Source organism: Sander vitreus, chromosome 23 (genome assembly GCF_031162955.1).
Source record: "Sander vitreus isolate 19-12246 chromosome 23, sanVit1, whole genome shotgun sequence".
In the NCBI taxonomy this organism is placed as follows: domain Eukaryota; kingdom Metazoa; phylum Chordata; class Actinopteri; order Perciformes; family Percidae; genus Sander; species Sander vitreus.
The window spans coordinates 13808115-13829535 of record NC_135877.1 but is presented as its reverse complement, the minus strand read 5'-3'; the positions used below and the strand labels follow the sequence as shown (position 1 = coordinate 13829535).

The window sequence follows — 21421 nt, the reverse complement described above, 5'->3', positions numbered from 1 at the left end:
TTCCAAGCCTAGGTGGGATATATAATCCCAACATATTCCGGATCACACATGCAGAAATGCAATTCTGTTCACTCTCTGGCTGCTTCGGGACATTCTATCCGAAACAGAGTAGGTAACAAACCACCTTTGGGTAACTTGGCTTTACTAAGCATTACATTGGCAAACCTGAATACCTGGTATCATGAAGCTCTTTTTCAGCAGGTCCAGTTAACTCTGGTTTTGAGCACATTCTGGCTAAAGAGGTGCCATTCTTAATTACAAGCCAATCACATGTGGCATCATCTGAACCATGAATGGAGTACTTAATATGACATGCGATGAAATGGTAATGCCCACAGGGAAATTAGGTTAATGCGCCAGCAGAAAGTGATATTCAGTAAGGAGAAAGATAAAATGTAATCACACAAGCAGAATAAAATGAGAAGCTTAGCCTTACTTTGTATTTGAATGATTTCCAAATATAAAAAGTATGGCTATGGCTATAAATGAGCAGGCTGTTGACACATTTTGATTTGATTCTCTGAAGTTAACCCTCTGGAGCAGGTTAGCTGTGCACCATGGGTTATCATGGTGATCTATCATAATTAAAAGTGAGTAAGCGTTGTGATACTAGAAAAGTCAAGCCCAATAGCTGGCTAACCGACTAATCTTGTTTCATGATACAGGCCCCAGGATGGAATCCACAATGCTCCTCATGACTCTGAGGCTTAACATTACATTGTAATGTTGTGTTGTACATACATGACTAAGTAACCACTGGAAGGTAGAACATCATCGTATAAAAATTTCCGATGATGGCATTTGCAGATGTTGTGGATCTTTGGAAACCAGATATAAACAAAGATTTGAAAAACAGACACACAAGAATAATATAGTACGCTTGAATTAGGAGAAGAAAAATAAATATACTGCAACACCTAAAGAAAATTTGCAATCAAACATTAAGACCCTGATGTCTCACATGTCCACACATTGCCACACACACCACTGATTTCCTGTGCCGCAACCCCCAACTGCTTCTGCCATTAAAGCTGCCATGAGTTGCATGGCTGACTGCAGGAGGTGTAGTGATCCATCAGTGGAGTGCAAGAGCTTGGCCATTAGAAAACCATCTGCAAGAAACAGCGCTCCATTGGCACTACAAGTCTGGAGAGGGTAAGTTAGAGAGAGAGAGAGAGAGAGAGAGAGAGAGAGAGAGAGAGAGAGAGAGAGAGAGAGGAAGAGAAGAGAAGGCACTGTGTGCAAAGCAGTTTGGTGTGATTGATATGAACCATTACAGACAACATGGGATAGGTGAGCAAAAAGCTAGTCACCATTTTAGTTTTGCTCATTTGTTCAGACAAAAGCGTGGCCAGACCTACAGTGAACAGGGGTTGATCGTCAGCATGTGTGTGCATGTGTGTCAGAGAGAGAATGAAAGTGTGTAACAGAGGGCGAGAGACGGACTGAGGGTCAAACACGATTCAGGGCCAATGCATCGGTAAAGGGAGATAAACTCACAGGCAACTACCTGCAAAGAAAGACATTAAAGCACGCATAGACAAATGCATGCACAACTTCAACACGCACACATACAAACATAGACGGTCCTTACTCTTTGAAAACAGCTTTCAAAGAGCATCATTCAATCAAACAAAAGTTAACAAGATAACTGACAGTGCAGCTTAGGTTAGTGGGGATGTGATGAAGAGTAAAAGGATCTGATAGATGCAGTGCAATCTATCTTAACTAAATTAACCAGCTGATTTTCTGCGATGCGATTCCATACTGTTTAGTAGTCAGCTAAATGTTGAGTGGTCAGGGTATATGGTACGTATAATTTATTTGCGAGTATACTTGAACAAATTCTAAAACAAACAACTCTCTGTATTGGCTTTTTTTTTTTTTTCAAGTTTGCCTGTATTCACTGACTTTAAGATTAAACTTTGTGGAGCCAACCAGCAAGTTACATACCTCATACAGTAGTACAGTTACTACCCAGAATGCATGTGTGAAGCTATAGCACTCCACTGGCTGAATATTTAAGATACTTTTACAGTCAATACATTCGTCAACTGCCAACTTTATACAAATTTAAGGGATGAACAGTGTTTGCCAAAACTGAACATGTATACTGTACTTCCTTTATGCATTAAAACTATGCACCTTGATGTTAAAATTGGAAGTAGGAAACATCTCTGTTTAATGGATCCTAGAAGGTAATGTATCACTGCATGGAGGCCAATTCAATTAAATCACTTCACAATTAGATTTACACGACTCGCCTGGGACCACAGCGCTGTATAGAAAACTACCAGACATACAGAACACTGCCACAAAGACAACCCTTCACAATACTCAAATTTAATGGGAAATTAAAGCGAGGGTGGTAGTCAATCCCAATTCCTAGATAGTATCAACAAAACATTTGGAACGTAAGGTACAGTATATTACATCATTTTTGATTTACGATATCCCACTTAACATTAAAAAGGTTGAAATCGATAGACAGTCAGTAAGAGGCCATGTAATATAATTAGTTTACATTTTACTGGTATTGAGTCATGTCCCAGCCTTGACCATCCCTCTCTGACAGACCAGTATGACGCTAGTGGCCCTTTCACACATCTTGTAAAGTTAATCAAATCCTGCCCAAACTGTTCCAGTAAAGACAGCAGGCTCAGTCGGTCATTAACTTTATTTTAATCTGATCCAATTAAGTTGCCTATTGCTGGACATCAGAAGTCTCGTACATCAGAATGTCCTAATGTTAAGCATGCCCATATACTAAAAGCAGCAGTGTAATGTTTCTGTCCACAAAATTTACCAGGATAACACTTTAGTGATGATATAACTACTACATCTTGAGTGGTCAGATTGCTGTACCTGTTTTTTGACTTGCCTCATTCATGTACTGTAAAACTAACAGTAACGGCTTGCCTGAAATTATGATCACTTAATTTATCTTTGCTTGTGACTCTGTTCAGCCCGCAGTCGTCGCACTAGTACACTACTTCAGCACTTACTCATACAATAGGGGGTGTCTCATTGCAGATGAGTAACTATAGACTTCTTGTGGTTTTGTGTTGCTGATTACATTCCCAATAAACTAGAAACGCATCTTGAAACCACATCCAAATCCATTTTTGGCTGGATGTTCCGTGTATCACTAAAGTACCTGAGAAGAGGCTGGAAGATGGCGGTGATGTTCCTCGCTCCTGGTTTACACACAAACTTCATTTCTCCCCCTTCAATCAGGTTGTCATCAGCACCCCCTAGAACATAGGAGACAGGACTTGACTCAACCAAACATTTCAAAATCAATGTTTATACATAGTAGTGTTGTAGCATGGGGTGCTTAAACTGCACAGTATGTAAAATGTAAATGTGGGAATCATATATAGGATGACAGTGACAGAGGATTCAGGTGGTTCTGAAGACGTGCTTTCAAAACAGACTCAAAACTTAACAATCATCACCATGCTGTGTCCAATCAACCACTCAACCAAGAGTGCCGTTATGAATGACCCTGAATTTTGCTCTCCCTGGAATCTAACAATGATGTTCCCTCCATTAATCAATATATTTTTTTAAACCTTAAATCATTTTGCAACACTCAGTCGGTACAGGACCACAACTTCAGCCCTAATAAACACATCACTCAATCAGTGCAGCTCTCCATCACAAATCTAAATGCATCCCATATGCTCGCACTCCTCCATGCCCCTGCCTCACTGCATGGGTGAACCCATCACAGCTAACAGGGTTAATCAGAAAATCATAGCTATGTTACATGCTCAGAAAGGAATTGGGGAGTTAGACACTGAGGGGAGGGGGCTGCAGACGGGGGAAGAGGGGCGATCATAGGGGAGCGAAAGAACACCGAAGCTCATTACCTCCAGTCATCTTGAAGTAATCAATATAATTGATGGAGAAGAAATTGCATCTCGTTGTCAATACAGCTAACTGCAAAGATTGTCTGTCTGTCTGTCTGTGTGTCTGTGTAGGTTTTTTTTTGTTTAAGATTATTTTTTGGGCATTTTTAGGCCTTAATTGACAGGACAGCTGAAGAAATGAAAGGGGAGAGAGAGGAGGAAAGACATGCAGCAAAGGTCGGAGTTGAATCCGGGCCCGCTGCGTCGAGGAGTAAACCTCTATATATGGGCGCCCGCTCTACCAACTGAGCTATCCGGGCACCCAGTGTGTACAGGTTTTGAAAGAATACTATGCATGAATGCACGCACACATGCTTATGTATATGTTCATACAGTGTTTGCAGGTGAAGTTGATGAATAAGAATAGGGAGGGGAGAGCAGTGTTTGGCAATCCTGCCTTATTCAGTGGAGAAAATGTTATTCATTCGAATTTCTTGATTTAGGTGTGTTAAGTCCCTCGGCACTCAGTAACATTCATGAGACTGGAAAAACAAGACAACGCAATAAATACAACCTTCTAGATTCAAAACCAATGGAGTCTGATACATTAACAATTGAGCTCTGTGTGCGGGGAAACCTTTAGAAAAAAAGTTTGCTTCCAAAATGTTAAGACTCTGTAAGATCAACATGCACACTGAACTTTTAGGTTGGAATGGGTTGTGAGTCGGTGTCAAGTGTACAGAGTAAGTTAAGAGGAGAAACTGGACAGAAATCAAATAAGATGGCGATCCAAGCTACTCTGATAGGGTTTCGAAAAGGGTAAGGGTGTGTGTGCCTGTGTGTTCAGAAATGGTGAGATTTCAGTTTGGCACAAAGCCTTGCTCTGCTGTTTTCTTCGGTTTCATTAGTATGTCCAATACGACCTTGCAAAGCTTGTGTGATATATAACACAAAGACACTTTGCCATAGTGTGAAAGCCTGTTCCAAATTTTCATGCGCTGCCTGCCTAGCCTTGCATTCAAATGCATATCAACCCATTGTTCCCCGTGCCGGGCTCCATAATACATTTCTAATGGAACAAGTTTCGTTTGAAAAGTATGAAAAAGTAACACTCTCCGTATTTTCATTAAAATTACAAGAGAAGATTACAATCCATCCAAAACTTTCAAATCAAGGGTTTCGGATTCTGATCTGTAGCCATGATATTTGCCTGCACGGTAAGCCCACATTTGCGTTGCTATGTGGAGACGGAGATGAGGTCCAATTCACTCAAACTCTCTTTCTCCATCTCTCCATCCATTCCTCCTTTGGTGCCAATTCAATTAAGACTCAATTACAGGCTCCTAAACAAAGCTGCCGCCAACACACTCTCCTGCTCATTCTCTCTCTCTCTCTCTCTCTCTCTCTCTCTCTCTCTCTCTCTGTTTTCTCGTAATCAACTTGCAAACATTCAAGTTCCCATGAATAACATCAACATGTCACAGACTCTGGGGAAGTTAGCGCTACCTGTCTGCTCCAAGAACCACGTCTAACCGGCAAAAAACACACACACACACACACACACACACACACACACACACACACTTGACTACCATGTATGTATTCCAAATGACAGTGACCAATTTAATTTCATGCTCTAAACATGTGCATCCTTGTCAGACAAAGAAGCGAGGTAGAGGCCTCATTGATCCATGGGGTCTGGGACCAGCTGCCAACAGGGCATAGCACTAATGAATATTAAATAGGCCAGCGTTAATATGCATGGGATTGTTCAGAGTTGTCTAGACGTGACAGGGTGGCTTCGGTTTCAGGTCAGGATGCCACCAAACTGCTGCCAACCGTCTCTCGAAATAATGTGTAAAAGTGCCATTTTGTTTTTGTGTGCTTGAGTATTCGTTAGTGTTGTCTGGATGAGTGTTTGCGCATTTCAGTCCCTTGGTGTATGTGGTCTGATCCAGGATTAGTGGGAGGGGTGAGTGGAGGTGTGGTGCTCAGTGGGACGGCAACTGAAAGCTGGAAAGGAAGAAGCGACACATTCTAATATGGCCAAATCTGCCTGAAATCCCCCTGGAGGACCACTGCTCCGTCTGCAACACACACACACACACACGAAGCAGACATGACACACAACTTCTATCCATAACAACATCCATGGATTTAAGGGGTACAAACAGACAGGTACTGATATGTATACACATATGGTACAATGGCTTGAAATACACACACACACACACACACACACACACACACACACACACACACACGAGAGGTGTACTACCACAGATTCTAAAATAAAGGGATCAACCTAAACTACACAGATACCATATGCTGACACACACTCACACAGTGACACCCATCCCGCCCCCCGTGGGGCTTTAGCACGCGCTCCCCAGCCCACATGTAATCAAGTCAGGCAGTGACTTAGTGAAATTGCATTAGCTACACTTTTCTGGGCTTGATGAGAAACGGGTTTGATCCTGTGATGAATTCCGGCCCGGCCTAGATTTAGGCAGGAAAAAAACGCACGTGTGATGCCTTCTTTAACACACTCCAACATCTCCTGGGACCAGAGTGTTTCTGCATCTGCGAGTGTGTCAAACAGGGCGAGATGAGGAAATCCAGACAGGCGGGCAAAGGAACAGTCATAATCCCTAATTTACAAGTGGTTTGATTCTGCTTTGCGTCCGCAATCTAAATTTGGGTGCCTATATGGAAAAAAGGACAGAAGTTAGTCCACATACTCATAATTCCTTGTTTGAGGGTGTATATGTGTACATGTACAGCACTGCCACATATATAGCAATATATAATAATTCAATAAATATGTTACTCACTTGGCTTTTCCTCGTTTTATATTGTCATCTTTAAAGCACATTCTAACTATTACTAGTTTTAGAAGGGATATAACTTAAGTTAGCTTGCTAGTATCTCTGATTGTAATTGACTTGCAATCATGCCCCACGCACACAACGTAGGCTTACAAACGTGAAAAGAATTGGCTGTGCTGGTCAAGACAGCATGAGTAGGATTTAACATAAAAATATCGAGTTTAATTGTTGACAGGTAGGATTCTGCAAAGAGTGAGGCAGTGCTCTTCCTTTGATTGAGGCACCTCATCTGTACCACTAGCCAGCGACATGTAAAATAATCAAATTTTCAACCTCGATAGCCTCATTTGTCTGTAGCCGTTATGCTATGGAAATTGGTCTGGGAATGATCAAGTCAGGTAATATTCTCCATGTACAACTCAGATATATTTAAACGTGTGTGTGTGTGTGTGTGTGTGTGTGTGTGTGTGTGTGCTTGTGAAAGAATCAGAATGGCAGTCGGCTGCATATTCAGAGTTGAAACCTGCTGATTTAATAAGAACGATTTCCGTGTCAATAATATATGACTCTCTGGTCAATTCCGGGCATCCCATTCCACTCAGACTGTCTTCATGTCTGATTGGGTCTTAACGAGAGCCTTCTATTATTAAAATTAATTTGATGGGATTGTATCTGCTGCTCCACCAACCAAGAGACCAGATCCACCCCTTAGCCGAGAATAAACGGTATAAATAAATAATAGTATAAATAAATTCAGGTGTAAATTGAGTTGGATTAATTATTAAAAGCCTCACTGTGGCAAACAGTGTGTCTCTGTGGTCTTTAGTTTAATGAATGCACATCTGTCAGTTGTGGTATGACAACAATGCACTCCAGAAGCAGAATGAATATTAATTGTGCAGAATGTCCCTTTTGAGACATGCGGAAGAGTCATCTTTTGTAAAGGACTTTTGTTGAGGAAAAAACCCTATGAACAACTGGAAATGTACATTGCGTGTCTTTCCAACTTCAGCAATGACAGTTCAGTTTCAATCGGTTGGCAATTGGTGGCGATGTTGGAAAATAAGCTTATCCGATAGCCATGCTAGTGGCTCTGCGAAGCTGTACTTTGGCACAGTAGAGCTTTGAGCTACAGTAAATTCAAATGTAACATGCTGAAGTAGTGAAAAGGTTGACCTGCTGGTGGCGCTAGAGGAAATGTCAGTCTGTATGTAGAACATTTCATGACAGTCCATCTAAGTTTTGAATTGTTTCAGTGTGGAATGAAGAAGTGGCTCAACCAACTGATCGAAGAAAACAAACAGCTGGTACTGCAACACTGTGTGTGTGTGTGTGTGTGTGTGTGTGTGTGTGTGTGTGTGTGTGTGTGTGTGTGTGTGAAGACCAGAAGAACTAATCGGCCAGAAAACCAAGTGCCAATCGCATCTTTGAATGGACCCCCAGCAGGGTATCCAACAGCACATCACACACCCTCTTCTTTCCCGCAGGAACCTGTTGCACGCTGGGAAAGCAAGAGGTGAGTGTTTATCTGTCTGGCTACCAGTAAATCTGCTACGGTGCAGGTGCCAAGGTCTCTACAGCCTCACGTCCCACATGCCCTTCTTCCAACCTTCCTTCCCCCACTCTCTCCCTTTGTCATTTGTTCATCCCTCCATCTTCTCCAATCAGCAGGTCTAAAATTAAAAGTAAACAGAGGTGACAGTCAAAGCCGCCAATAATGACAAGACCAATGCTGATTAAAATTAGCCCTTGGGTTGGGAAAATACACCAAGCTCTTGCTGTCTGATTAAATGCCAGCACTGTGTAAACTATTACAACCTTGTTGTGTTCTCCTTCTGTTGTCCTCTGCATCCTCCCTGTCATCTATTCTTCCCACTTACACTTTCTTACTGCATTTAATGTCTGACTTATCTGTGCGTCACCTCGCCAGGGTCTAAATCTTGATGTCATGTGAAAATGCCATAACTAACTTTGGCCATGTTTACGTTTTATCTCAGAAGGTCTTAGTGAGATAAAGAGTTTCTTCCTAAAAAGTTTACATTTTGATTATCTGACAATCTGCTTCCCTATATCCTGCAGACATTGGCCATATCTGATGTTTGGCGATGAGAACAAGCTTTCTCAGCTGTGCCATCATTGCATAGATGAAATAAATGAAAAAAGCCATATATGATCCACATTTTGTCTAAAAGTGTAGAGCCACAATTGCTAAATGAAATTAAAACTACACGAAAAGTGGAATGTACTAGCATCAAATATGTAAAGATTCTGTAAAATGCTTAGTTTTAGTAGGTCCACAAACATATAACATAACAACAGTGAGTCAAATGCTGGCAACTCTAATATCTATCTTTAAATAACCACCTGCAATGCATTTTCTATTATCATGCTTCTATCTTTCAGCTTTCAAACCAGAGCTTTGGTGAAGAACAATACAGTAAAAACCTGATATCATTATTACAAGCCACAGTGCATTTTCCACACTGTCTCCAAGCTCCACTCTAATTTCAGCACCAGAGCTACTCTAATTCAATCAATGGGCCCACAGCAGATGATAATCCAACACTGCATTTGTGTGTATGTGTGTGTATGTCTTGAAATAGGAGGGGAGTCAGTATCTCTAATGTTTTAGCCAATCAACCTTGCTGAAATCTATGTACAAGTAAATTGAACACGATGAGCCCAAGCTAACACATACAAAATAACTACTGAAAGCTAGGACATATGCAGCAGTGTGTGTATGTGTGCCTGTTTTCCACAATATGCAGCTGCTCCATATTTGCTTTCATGCTGAACACAAATAAAGGCTTTTCACAGTAATAGCCTGTCAGGTAACAGAGGTAGCTCGCATTTTTATCTACAAACCCAGTTATGTCGCAGCTGGAACAAAGCGATTCATAAAGGTCTGGCACTGGAGCAAGAGGGGAAACGTCATTTTCTAGTGGTGTTCCCGGCGGGTACAGAACTCAAGTGTAGACTCGGTTACAACACGTCATTCAATTACATTACATTATTCATATATGTCATAACTTGGCATGCATACACTACAGGTCAAATGTTTGGGGTCACTTAAAAATTTCCATTCCACTCCATTACAGACAGAATACCAGCTGAGATCAGTTGCATTGTTTTTTGTTTTTGTTTTAATCAGGGCAGCAGTTTTCAGATTACATTATGTGCTTACATCATTGAAAAAGGGTTCTCGACTGTTGTAGAAAGAAGTGGCTGATCTTTAATGCAATATCTACTTTGCCCATTATCAGCAACCATTCATCCAATGTTCCAAAGGCACATTCTGTTTACTAATCTGATATCATTTTAAAAGGCTAACTGAGAAAACATTGGAGAACCCTTTTGCAATAATGCAAGCACATAATGTAATCTGAAAACTGCTGCCCTGATTAAAAAAAAACTGATCTCATCTGCTTTTCTGTCTATAATGGAGTGGAATGGAAATTTCTAAGTGACTCCAAACTTTTGACCGGTAGTGTATGTGTGTAGCATTCTCATACACACACACATACACACACACACACACACACACAGACATCCAATGATGTCCAATTACCTTTTTCTACATCACTCAGCTTCAAGGGTAATGTTATACTAGTAATAATGGTCAATTAAAGGACACTTTTGAAAACAAAAATGAAAAATCTGATATAGACAGAGCTATTAACTAGTTAATCCATCTATTTTTAGTCTTCCTTTTACTGTAAGACGATTTAATGAAAAACAGTATTGTCTTAAAGTTTAAGAAAAGGTTCCTCTACGGTGTGTAAAAACGTCCCGTTTGCCTAAATCCCTCTAACTCTGAGACTAGGATAAAGTTTCAGAAGTGTCTGAGAAACTACAAGGTTGTGAATTATTAGTAACTATAATATTTAGGGCTGTCAAAATGAACGCGATAATAACGAGTTGATGCAACAACAAAAATTCCTTTTAACGGCACTATGTTTTTTTGGCGTTCTGTGATTTCGGGCCGCTCCGTAGTTTGGGAAATCAGGAAGCGATGCAGCAGTAACGTTGTGGATGCATGGATGTATTATGTGTGGATGGATAGCAGAAACAAATCTCCTTGAGCAGAAATGGATAAAGAAAAGGGTCTTTCGAATGGCAAGTTCAATTTCAAAGCTCTTCCAGATGATTCTCTCCACATTGTCGAGCTACTATGTCGAGTCTCAAATACCATTTGTTGGCCAAGCATACAACTGATGCAGCGAACCCTCTTCCCCCTCGCCAAAGGCAGGCCACGCTGGATGGTTTGCAACTGAGACGCCTTGACAATTCTTAATGGGCTTCAGTTTGCCATATTATGCTTTCAGCATAATTTTTGAGCATACAGTACCTTTGAGGTTATTCCAGAGAATATTCTAGACATTATTTGTCATTGTTTTGGATGTTTGTAATAATAATAAACTTAACTAAATATCTATTTTTAATTAAATTTATAAACTTTAAATAAAATTTGCATGAAGCAAGCAAATTTATCCACTACCATGTTGATATTAGCATTACAAACGTACTAATACTTTGAGAACCGTGACATTAAATAATTTGGCATTTACTTGTGGTGGGTCAATATGAACATACAACACTGAGAAATAAAAATGCAAGACATCAAATATGGCTAAGCAGGTTGTCTTTGACGTTCTGACATCATAATCCTATAATAACTATTGATTTGTTTCACCAACAGAGTTCAGTTCCATCTAAGGCTCCATTTACGAATATGATAAATCATAAATTGCAAGTTCAGCAGAAGTCAAGTATTGATCACTACACAAGATGAGTGAACAACAATTACCCTTGAATTTTTAACACACATGAAGTGAATAAATGATTGGAAAAAGAGGATTTGAAAAGGCAAGTCTGTAATTTTGTGGTACTTGGGTGTAAGAACGAGGGTAGACCTGGAAAACATGATAGCTAGTTTTCTCAAAGAGCTATCTAAATGAAAAAAAGGTGGGTGTATGCTGTTTTTGGGGGGCAGTCAGTAACGGTGATGTGTCTCTTCAAAATCTCCTCTAATGAACCTATTATTGTTCTGAAATGTTCAAGCTTTTCCAAAAACATTCCACCCCCAGCTATCACAATCCCAGTTTGGCCAAAGTCACATCACTTGGCAGGAACATGTATTTTCTGCTACTTCACGTCACACACACACACACACACACACACACACACACACACTTCTGGGAACACCTGACTATCAGCATCTGCTAGCCCCACCCCTGATATCCCACCCACCATCACCTCCACCCTCGTCTCCCACTAGACAGTTTTCCATTTGCACCTCTTCTCCCTCCCCTCCACATTGGGGTTTACAAATCAGCTTGACAAGGAACACCACTTCTGGTCGGCCCCAGCTGCCACTCTCTTCCTCCTCCTGCTCTCCCTGTTCCTCCTCCTCTCATGGGAACATGATGTTATTAAACAAACAAGATGCCCCTAATACAGCTTTTTTTCTCTACCTCAATCTGAGCATTAGGTATAAAAGATGTGGGCAGAGAGAGAGAAAGAGAGAGAGCTGTTTGTAACTATATTGCCTGCATAGAGGACTCAGCCAGACTTTTCTTTTTGTTTGCTGGACACCGTGTAAACAAGTACATTTGAATATCAAAAGGAAAGCAGGGAATGTGTGAAATAGATTTGGACTGGTTATGAATACATCTTAGGAGTGGAGGGAGGTCATAGGTGGGAGAGAGTTGAGAATGAAGTATATGCACATGCCTGCAGGGAAAGGGGGGGAAGTCTGAAGTGTTTGTTTGTTTACGTGGATATCCAGGCTAAGCGTGAGGTGATAGGCAGGCTTTTATATGGCTGTCACATGGGGGGGTTTGTCACATCAAACGTGCCCCGGGGCAAGGCAATATCACATGAAACACAATGAACGGCCGCGACACAAAGAGAAATAAAATTAAAAAAAGGCTGTAAATGCATTACTAACTCGGCATGGTGCAAGACTGCAGTTGTTATTAGGCTATATTCACACTTCACCTCCCACATGACCACTGGGCTACTCTGAGTCATCCGCTGCCATCACACACAAAGAGGCATTCAAAAAAAGCAGGGGGCGGGGGATGTGAAAGTCTTGTAGTTGGGAGACATGCGAAGGAATATGGGGGCATGGCAACCCATCTATAACTGGAAAATTGTTATTTTCCTAATTTATTCATAAGGAATGTGATTGAATCTGGATGGGGTTCTGTGATTCTGAAGACGTGGTTTTCCAAGGATACACACCCAGAAACACTATGTATACATTTAGACAGACAGCAGAGAATGTGCTGTATGTATGAACACTATATACGTGCTCTCGATGGCACTCTCAATACATACGTTCACAACACATATTCCAGGTCTGGCTACATATGGAGCTGTAATAAAGTCTTTAGATGAAGCATCGGATTAATTGAAGCGTACGAGACATGCTTCAGTGGGGAAGGCAAGCAATTAACTCCCCCTGTGTGTTTGCATATGTATGTGAGGCATGTACATATGTGCCTGGGTAGCTGTGTGCATGTGTGTAATGATATATGGCGAGTCCTTACAACACTGACGAGAAATAAATTAGATATAACAGATGAATTTCAAACCCATTAGAGATATGCGACTCTGGATAAACAGGATTGGTGACAAAGCGCAGCCCTGGCGGAGGCCAACTCTCACCTGAAACGAGTCCGACTTACTGCCGAGAACCCGGACACAGCTCTCGCTTTGGTCGTACAGAGATTGGATGGCCCTGAGAAGGGACCCCCTCACCCCGTACTCCCGCAGCACCTCCCTGTTTGTAGTATTTATGGACAGGATATCGAGGCGTAGTCGGGGTGGAGAGGGGTTGCAGTTCGGTGGGCTGGGGATCTCATCGCTGCTTTTTGCAGATGATGTGGTCCTGATGGCATCATCGGCCTGTGACCTTCAGCACTCACTGGATCGGTTCGCAGCCGAGTGTGAAGTGGCTGGGATCAGCACCTCTAAATCGGAGGCCATGGTTCTCAGCAGGAAACCGATGGAGTGCCTTCTCCAGGTAGGGAATGAGTCCTTACCCCAAGTGAAGGAGTTCAAGTACCTTGGGGTCTTGTTCGCGAGTGAGGGGACAATGGAGCGGGAGATTGGTCGGAGAATCGGCACAGCAGGTGCGGTATTACATTCAATTTATCGCACCGTTAGACGAAAAGAGAGCTGAGCCAGAAGGCAAAGCTCTCAATCTACCGGGTCAGTTTTTTGTTCCTACCTCACCTATGGTCATGAAGGCTGGGTCATGACCGAAAGAACAAGATCCAGGGTACAAGCGGCCGAAATGGGTTTCCTCAGGAGGGTAGCTGGCGTCTCCCTTAGAGATAGGGTGAGAAGCTCAGTTATCCGTGAGGAGCTCGGAGTAGAGCCACTGCTCCTTTGCGTCGAAAGGAGCCAGTTGAGGTGGTTCGGGCATCTGGTAAGGATGCCCCCTGGGCGCCTCCCTAGGGAGGTGTTCCAGGCACGTCCAGCTGGGAGGAGGCCTCGGGGGAGACCCAGGACTAGGTGGAGGGATTATATCTCTAACCTGGCCTGGGAACGCCTCGGGATCCCCCAGTCGGAGCTGGTTAATGTGGCCCGGGAAAGGGAAGTTTGGGGTCCCCTGCTGGAGCTGCTACCCCCGCAACCCGACCCCGGATAAGCGGATGAAGATGGATGGATGGATGGGACTCTGGATAGGTTACAAAATCATTAGACACTCTATACAACCACTGCTGCTCTGATTCTTACTTAAAGGTCCCATGGCATGACAATTTCACTTTATGAGGTTTTTTAACATTAATATGCGTTCCCCCAGTCTGCCTATGGTCCCCCAGTGACTAGAAATGGCGATAGGTGTAAACCGAGCCCTGGGTATCCTCCTCTGCCTTTGAGAAAGTGAAAGCTCAGATGGGCCGATCTGGAATCTTGCTCCCTATGAGCTCATAAGGAGCAAGGTTACCTCCCCTTTCTCTGCTTTGCCCACCCAGAGAATTTGGCCCACCCATGAGAGAGAGGCATTATGGCTTTCAAACGAGCAAAGTGGTAGTTGGTTAAGGCCACACTAAGGCACATACTAAGGAAAGCTCATTGTGGAACTGGCTCTAGTGGCTGTAATTCTGCACCAATGCTGAATTTCGGGAAAGAGACTTAGATACAGTATTAGGGGACCACTAAGGTCTATATAAAAGCATCCAAAGAGCACCATGTCATGGGACCTTTAAAAGATCTTGGAAACTGAACAAAGACACCTGGCAAGCTGTAACCTCTCAGATACGAACATATATTCTATATCAGTATGTAGTATCATTCACAAAAGTGCAAAATGCAGCAAATATAGCAAATGCATCTGCAAAAATCACAGTAGGATCCGTAGTTCCATGTACTCTATTTAATGCATGACCATTTTCTTCCTTTGTCAACGGTGCATAGCTGGATTTAAAACAAGTAATCAAACACTTATTTCCAAAGCTGTGTTGGTGAGCATCTGAGTTAATAACTATATTGACTTGAAGCAGACCGTTGAGAGAAAAAAAGAGTTTAGGAAACTCCAAGTAGAGAGACTAAGAGACACACATGACTAAGCTTTAAGTGTTGAGTAATCCCACAGCCAGAAGAACTCATCAACTCAATCTCTCGTTTCTAACTCTTTTTCCCTCCCTCCTTCCCTACAGTAAGTTTAATTTGAAAAGAGAGGAAAAAGTCCCTTTCCACACCGTCTCAATACATATTTTTCTAATTTCTTCCTTCGGAAATCTCTTAATGGCTTCTCCGCTGGACCCTGATGAAAACAATGACTTTTAACCTTCCTCTACCTCCCTCCTTCTCTCCATCCATCTTTCCCCTCCCTCCATCACAGTCGACTTATTTCACTTTCTAAATTATTTTTACTCCTTCAATCTCTTTGCAGCCATTCAGGCCCCAGCCTCGGCTTGTGGCCGGTGCTACGCATTGTGACAGGTGAAATGAAAGCCCAGAGAAATCTCATCTTCTTATAAACGCTCCAAGGCATTCAGCCAGTTAAAAAAATATATTTCTTCCCCTTTCTTTCTGAGGCGCAGATGGAAGAAAAAAAAAAAGTGAGCTGTTATTTGAAGACCATTTGGGGTTTTCCTTTATCCACAGTTAATCAATGCTGTTCTTATTGTGCCAGGGGGAAGCTGAGGCAGTACATTTTGCATACATTTACAGACTAGCTACTGTATAAGTGACATTTCTTTTGTCAAAAAAAAGAACTGCAGTCTGTGTCGAAATGTCTTCTAGAGTTGTTAGTAGGGGCGCACGATTCAGAAAATGTCACGATTCAATATTGATTTTTAGGCTCAAAATCGATTTTCGATTCAAAAACGATTCTCAATTAAAAACATGATTCACAGTATGTAAATGTAGTTACCTTTCCCCTGTGTGTGTGTGTGTGTGTGTGTGTGTGTGTGTGTGTAAGTACATTCATGTGGATTTTTTGATTTAGTTTATTTAGTATCTTTTATTGTCCATATTATTCATGTGGATTTGTTTGTAATTTTAACATCCTGTTATGATGTATGTGTATGTTGTGTGTGATGTCTGTAAGCTACTGGGACCTTGAATTTCCCCAAAGGGGATCAATAAAGTATCTATCTATGACGTGATTGCAGTAGACATACAATAAAAAAAACAATTAAAATAAATAAATAATAATAATAATAATAATATACAAATCGATTTTTGGAATTCTATGAAACGATATAGCTTGAATCGCGATTTGAATACAAATTGATTTTTTGGCACACCCCTAGTTGTTAGTCAAGGCAGTCCTTTGCTTATTATTTTCAGTTAAAAACCAAGGGAAGCCTAATTACTAGTTTATAGTTAATAGTAGTTTACCCTACACCATACCTAGTAATTGCTGGTTTATTTTTTAAATCTACTGTATGCACTTTATATTTTTGTAAAAATAAATTAAACCCTAAATAGTCATAATTAGTGATACAGATATTGTCAACATGATCATTGTTTTATGGAGTAGTCTCTACTGATTCAAATCACTTTACTGTATTGTGTCACTCCATCTCCTACCTTTTCGATTTTATCCAAACAATGTCAATGAGGAGCTTGGTGTAAAAAAAAAAAAGAATGGTAGCAGACAAACAGCACAGTCAGGCACTGCTGATTAAAACCGTAAGGTCATAGGCAGAGAAACAGAGAGAGAAGCAGAAAAAGTAGGAGTGCTAGAACAGCTTAGACTCTCCAGGGTCTGGCTGTGCAGCTCACTCACTGTGCTATTTGTGTGTGTCTGTCTGTGTCTGTGTGTCTGTCTGTGTCTGTGTGTGTGTGTGTGTGTGTGTGTGTGTGTGTGTGTGTGTGTGTGTGTGTGAGAGAGAGAGGGGGTTTTCAAGGCCTCTCCCTGCAGGCGGATTCTGCAAAGTCACCCTGCTCTCTGTCCCTCGTCAATCTCTATCGCTGTTTTCCTCTCCACAATCCTGTTGTCTGCCTCTCTCTTCCTGAGTGTAACTTCTCAAACTGCAACATGCCCTTCCCTATCTCCATCTTTTGTTTTTCTGCTCCCTCATGCTCTCATTCCACCTCTCCATCTGCCCAAATCTCCCTATCACTCTCTGGCTGGGTCCTTCCACACCCCTGCCTGTCTCCATCTTAGCCAAACGTGACCAAATCACCCTAACCTCCCTTTTCTATCCTGTTGCCACTGAAGGCTAAACACACACCAGTTTACAATCTCTTCAAAATCTCTCTACCCATTCCTATACTCGTGTATCTAGCTGCACTTACCCATTATTACTGTCTGTTCAGTAAGCTTTAAGGCCTCCCTTTTTCAACCTTCCACCCGACCTCAACCTTTGCTCTGTGTTCCAGCTGCTCTTTTCTCTCCTTCTTTATCCAACACACATCGCAAACCCTATCCAATTTATTCTTCTTTCTAGGGGTGTAAGAAAAACATTGATACACTTGAGTAGCGCAATATTTAATTTTGCAATACTGTATCGATTTTCAAAAACGCAATATTGATTTGCGGGGTCGGAGGGCGGGCAGTCGGACTCAATGACCAATCTGATTGGTGGAGTGCTAACCTGGAAATGACGAGCGGGATGAGCGTGACTAAGCCTCTCAAAATCTGACGAAAATCTTTTAAACTGACCTTTGTTGATCTGAAATGAAGACAGATTCAGCAACTGCATGGCCTATTTCTCGCTTAAAATGTTTTCAGGAACACGTTTCGGTGAACTATCTTCGTAAAATATTAGATCTTTTAATATTTTTTATTATTAGATATTAGATCGTATTCTGAACGGAGCCGCGTTTGTCCAATCAGCTGCCGGTTTTCAGTTTTTGGGCGACAATACAGATTAGCGCCGCCTGCTGTTATGGCGACGTATTACGTCACGCGCACGCTCAAGTCGGTGTCGCTTCGGTGTGTTCCAAGGCACTTTTTGGACCTCGGGGAGCCGACTGATCAGTCCAACTGCATTTACTGCCAACGGTCGGCCGTCGGGTTGGTGTGTCAGGGGTTTAACAGTGCCAAGCAGTGCCTGACTTTTTGCTAGAAGCTAACAATGTAGCTATGACTGAACTTTGGCCTACTTTAGCATATACAAATTTGCTCACTAAGAATCTGTGAACAATCCCAAACTGGCAGTTTGATTTTCTGTGTACTGAATTGTTTACCTAAAGTAAACTTCTTTGACTTTTATGCACATCATGTCTTTTTTTTAAATATTAGTTTTTCTAAAATTACTTATTTATAATTAATATATTGCCTTACGCACAGTATAGAAATATATTGCAATACATTGAATCGTGACCCATGTATCGTGATACGTATCGTATCGCCAGATTCTTGCCAATTCACAGCACTACTTCTTTCTCTGTCAGATTCCCAATTTTTTCACTCTTCTGTCAATACTTTCACACCTCGTCATCTCCCTTTCCCTTCCTTCATCTCACTATCTTTCCACCCATCTTCACTTCACTGCTCCAAGCCATCTGTTGGGGAGTCTTCTGCACCCCCACCACTCTCTCTTTGTCTACCCTACATTTCTCACTTTGTCCTCCTTTCCCCCTCCTCACCTTGTAATTCTCCACTCTTGCTGTAGAGTTCTCGCCTCTGCTCTCTCAAGTAGGCACTCATGCTGATAGCATGGGAAGATGATTCAAACCTACAAAACACACAAAAGGTTCAACAAGTGGGCACACGACACAACAGTACAACACACAAAGTAACAGGACTCTAAGAAATTATTACAATGAGCAATGGCCATGGGATTGCGATGTTAAACAGACCAAAGTCAAGTCACTTTAATTTAAGCTAATTTAACCTAAAATCATTGGTCTTTTGAGATATTTCAATTTTGGACGTATCTTATATACATATTAGGGCTGTCAGCATTAACATCGCAATGTGATTAAGGGCCGGGCATAACGCGTTCATTTTTATTTATTTTTAAATTGCATTATACGCATGCCGGCATGTATTAATTTATTTTACACTTTACTCGGCTTTGCGTCGTGCCTAACAGGCTACTATTTTGACCCTTTGCTGCACCGTTACTTATCAAGCTGCCATACTTCCTCGTAACACATCCTGCTGCTGCCGGCTGCAGACATGATGGAGAAAGACAGCAGAAACACAATCTGAATGGCGCTTTTTATTTTCCAAAACTCCCGGACGGCTCGCAGACAAGTCGAAAGCCACATGCACATTGTGTAAGCCAAATTAAAATATCACAGAAGCACGTCAAGCTTGAGCTACCACCTACGAGCTAATTAACGTGACTCTGGTTGATGCTACCCACTAGCATGCTACCCACTCAGGCAAAGCACTACTTTGGAGAGTGCTACTTGCCGACCTGTGGATGAAACCAAATCCCAAAAAATGACTACAGCTCTTGCGAAATGGGTGGCAACTAACTGCAGACCTGTGAGCATCGTAGAGGACTCGGGTCTTAAAGACGCACTACGGTTGGCATGTTCTGACCCGTCTCATTGCCATCGAGGGGGACAGTAGTTTTCACGCACACACAGCCTGTACTCCATGGCGAAAGCAGCCAAACTGGAACTGCTGCAAGGTGCTGCAAACGCTGTCTCATTAACCGGTGATCACTGGACGTCAGTGAGTAATCAAAATCATTTAGGAGTTACTAAACACTATATTGACTCTGGTAAGGATAGGGATTTTTAGTTAGGTACTTGGAGGAATTGTGCAATAATGACAGATTCACACATTTTTCTTTTGTTTACAGTAAATAAATACTAAACAACTACAAATCTTGAAGTCAAGTTCATAAAGTAACTTTCTTTGCATGCATTTGATTCCCAATCAAGATACACTGGTAAGAATTGCTTTCCATTGTTATTATGTGCTTAAAAACAGTTCTGAAATGTAAAATAATTGAATTTTAATCATGTGATAAAATATGCGATTAATCGCGATTAACTATAGAAATACAGCGATTAATTGCGATTAAAAAAAATTTAATCGTTTGACAGCCCTAATACATATTCATTATTTTTATCTTGTATTTGGTCGAGCACAAGGCAGAGAGCAAAGAGTGTGATCCTTACTTGAAGAGCGACTGCTTGGCACGCTGTGGTTTTTTCTTCGCAAAAAAGGCCGCAAACTCACTGCCAGTGCTGGCATAAGAGAGTTGAGCCGATGGCTCTGTGGCACTGCGGCTGTTCTTCACGTCCAGATACTCCATAAGCAGAACCTAAACAACAACAACAGAGCACTAGGTCAAAAGCTAAAAAGCAGAAAAATAAGAAGCACCTTTTTTATAAGAGATTGTCCTTCAGCCAGGTCCCGTGGGTTCAATCATTCAATGCACACACTAAGTGCATCCTAAGTGTTTGATATATTTTAAAAGCACAATCAAAACAAACTACAAAGCATCAATCTCAACTGTCAAACAGTGTTAAGTAATTCACTGTAGCTACTTTAATGTTAGTCCTCAATTTATCACATTCATAAGCTTCCTGTTAGAAAATGTAACATTGAGTACCTTATTAAAAACTTTAAAGCTCCCACTCGCAATCATTTCCTGTACACTCAACTTGCCTGCTCTGTTCATTTATCAACTTATTCATGAGTACCTTTTTTTTTTTTAATCAAAAGGCCTTTGTACAAAAGGTATACTTCTAGAGTAACGGTAAAAAGAAAAATACCCACATTTCCGTACGTTTACCATCATTTTTTTCATTTTTGGAGATCACTACAAAACATAGCAGAAACCAAGAGTCGCTCTCGGTCATGTTAAAAGATCGTTGCAGCGTAGAATTGTAAATAAAAAAGTGAGTACAGTTCCAATGCTGTGGTTGATTCAAATGTTTTGACCCAACTCTACAGTATATCCCGGGTCACTTTAATTTTATTTTGTATAACCCTTTTGCACAGCTTTCAATTTCTTCACAGTTCTTGTGCCACATTGGTGATTCAAGCATTCTGTTGCCATTGAATTTAGTTGTGTTGTTCCAAGAATATTTTGCTGAATAAATCTTCTATTTTCATATCACATTAAATGTAAACAAATTTCAATAAAAAAAAAAATGCTTTTTTCAGCCGAGATACATATATAACAAAAAAAGACTATCCCAACTTTGAAATAGAAAAAACGCCTGTGACATGCATGGGGCCTTTTGATGACCGGCGTAAAACACTTCGTTGACCATTTCCCTGATCTGTCTGCATGATGCATGGTACAAATTCATCAACGTCTTATCATGCTTCATAAAAATCTTATCAACTTCTAA

At 41.4% G+C, this 21421-nt stretch overlaps 1 protein-coding gene across 2 annotated transcripts in view; it reads right to left on the bottom strand.

Moving 5' to 3' along the window:
• exoc4 (exocyst complex component 4) overlaps positions 1-21421 on the bottom strand; it is a 122636-nt gene that overhangs the window by 71859 nt on the left and 29356 nt on the right. For both annotated transcript variants that reach the window (XM_078281488.1, XM_078281489.1), the window contains exons 9-11: positions 20237-20382; positions 18743-18831; positions 3158-3254 (exon numbers count right to left, since the gene is read on the bottom strand). In XM_078281488.1, coding sequence (XP_078137614.1) covers positions 3158-3254; positions 18743-18831; positions 20237-20382 — 332 coding nt within the window. The remainder of the gene's footprint in view (positions 1-3157; positions 3255-18742; positions 18832-20236; positions 20383-21421) is intronic.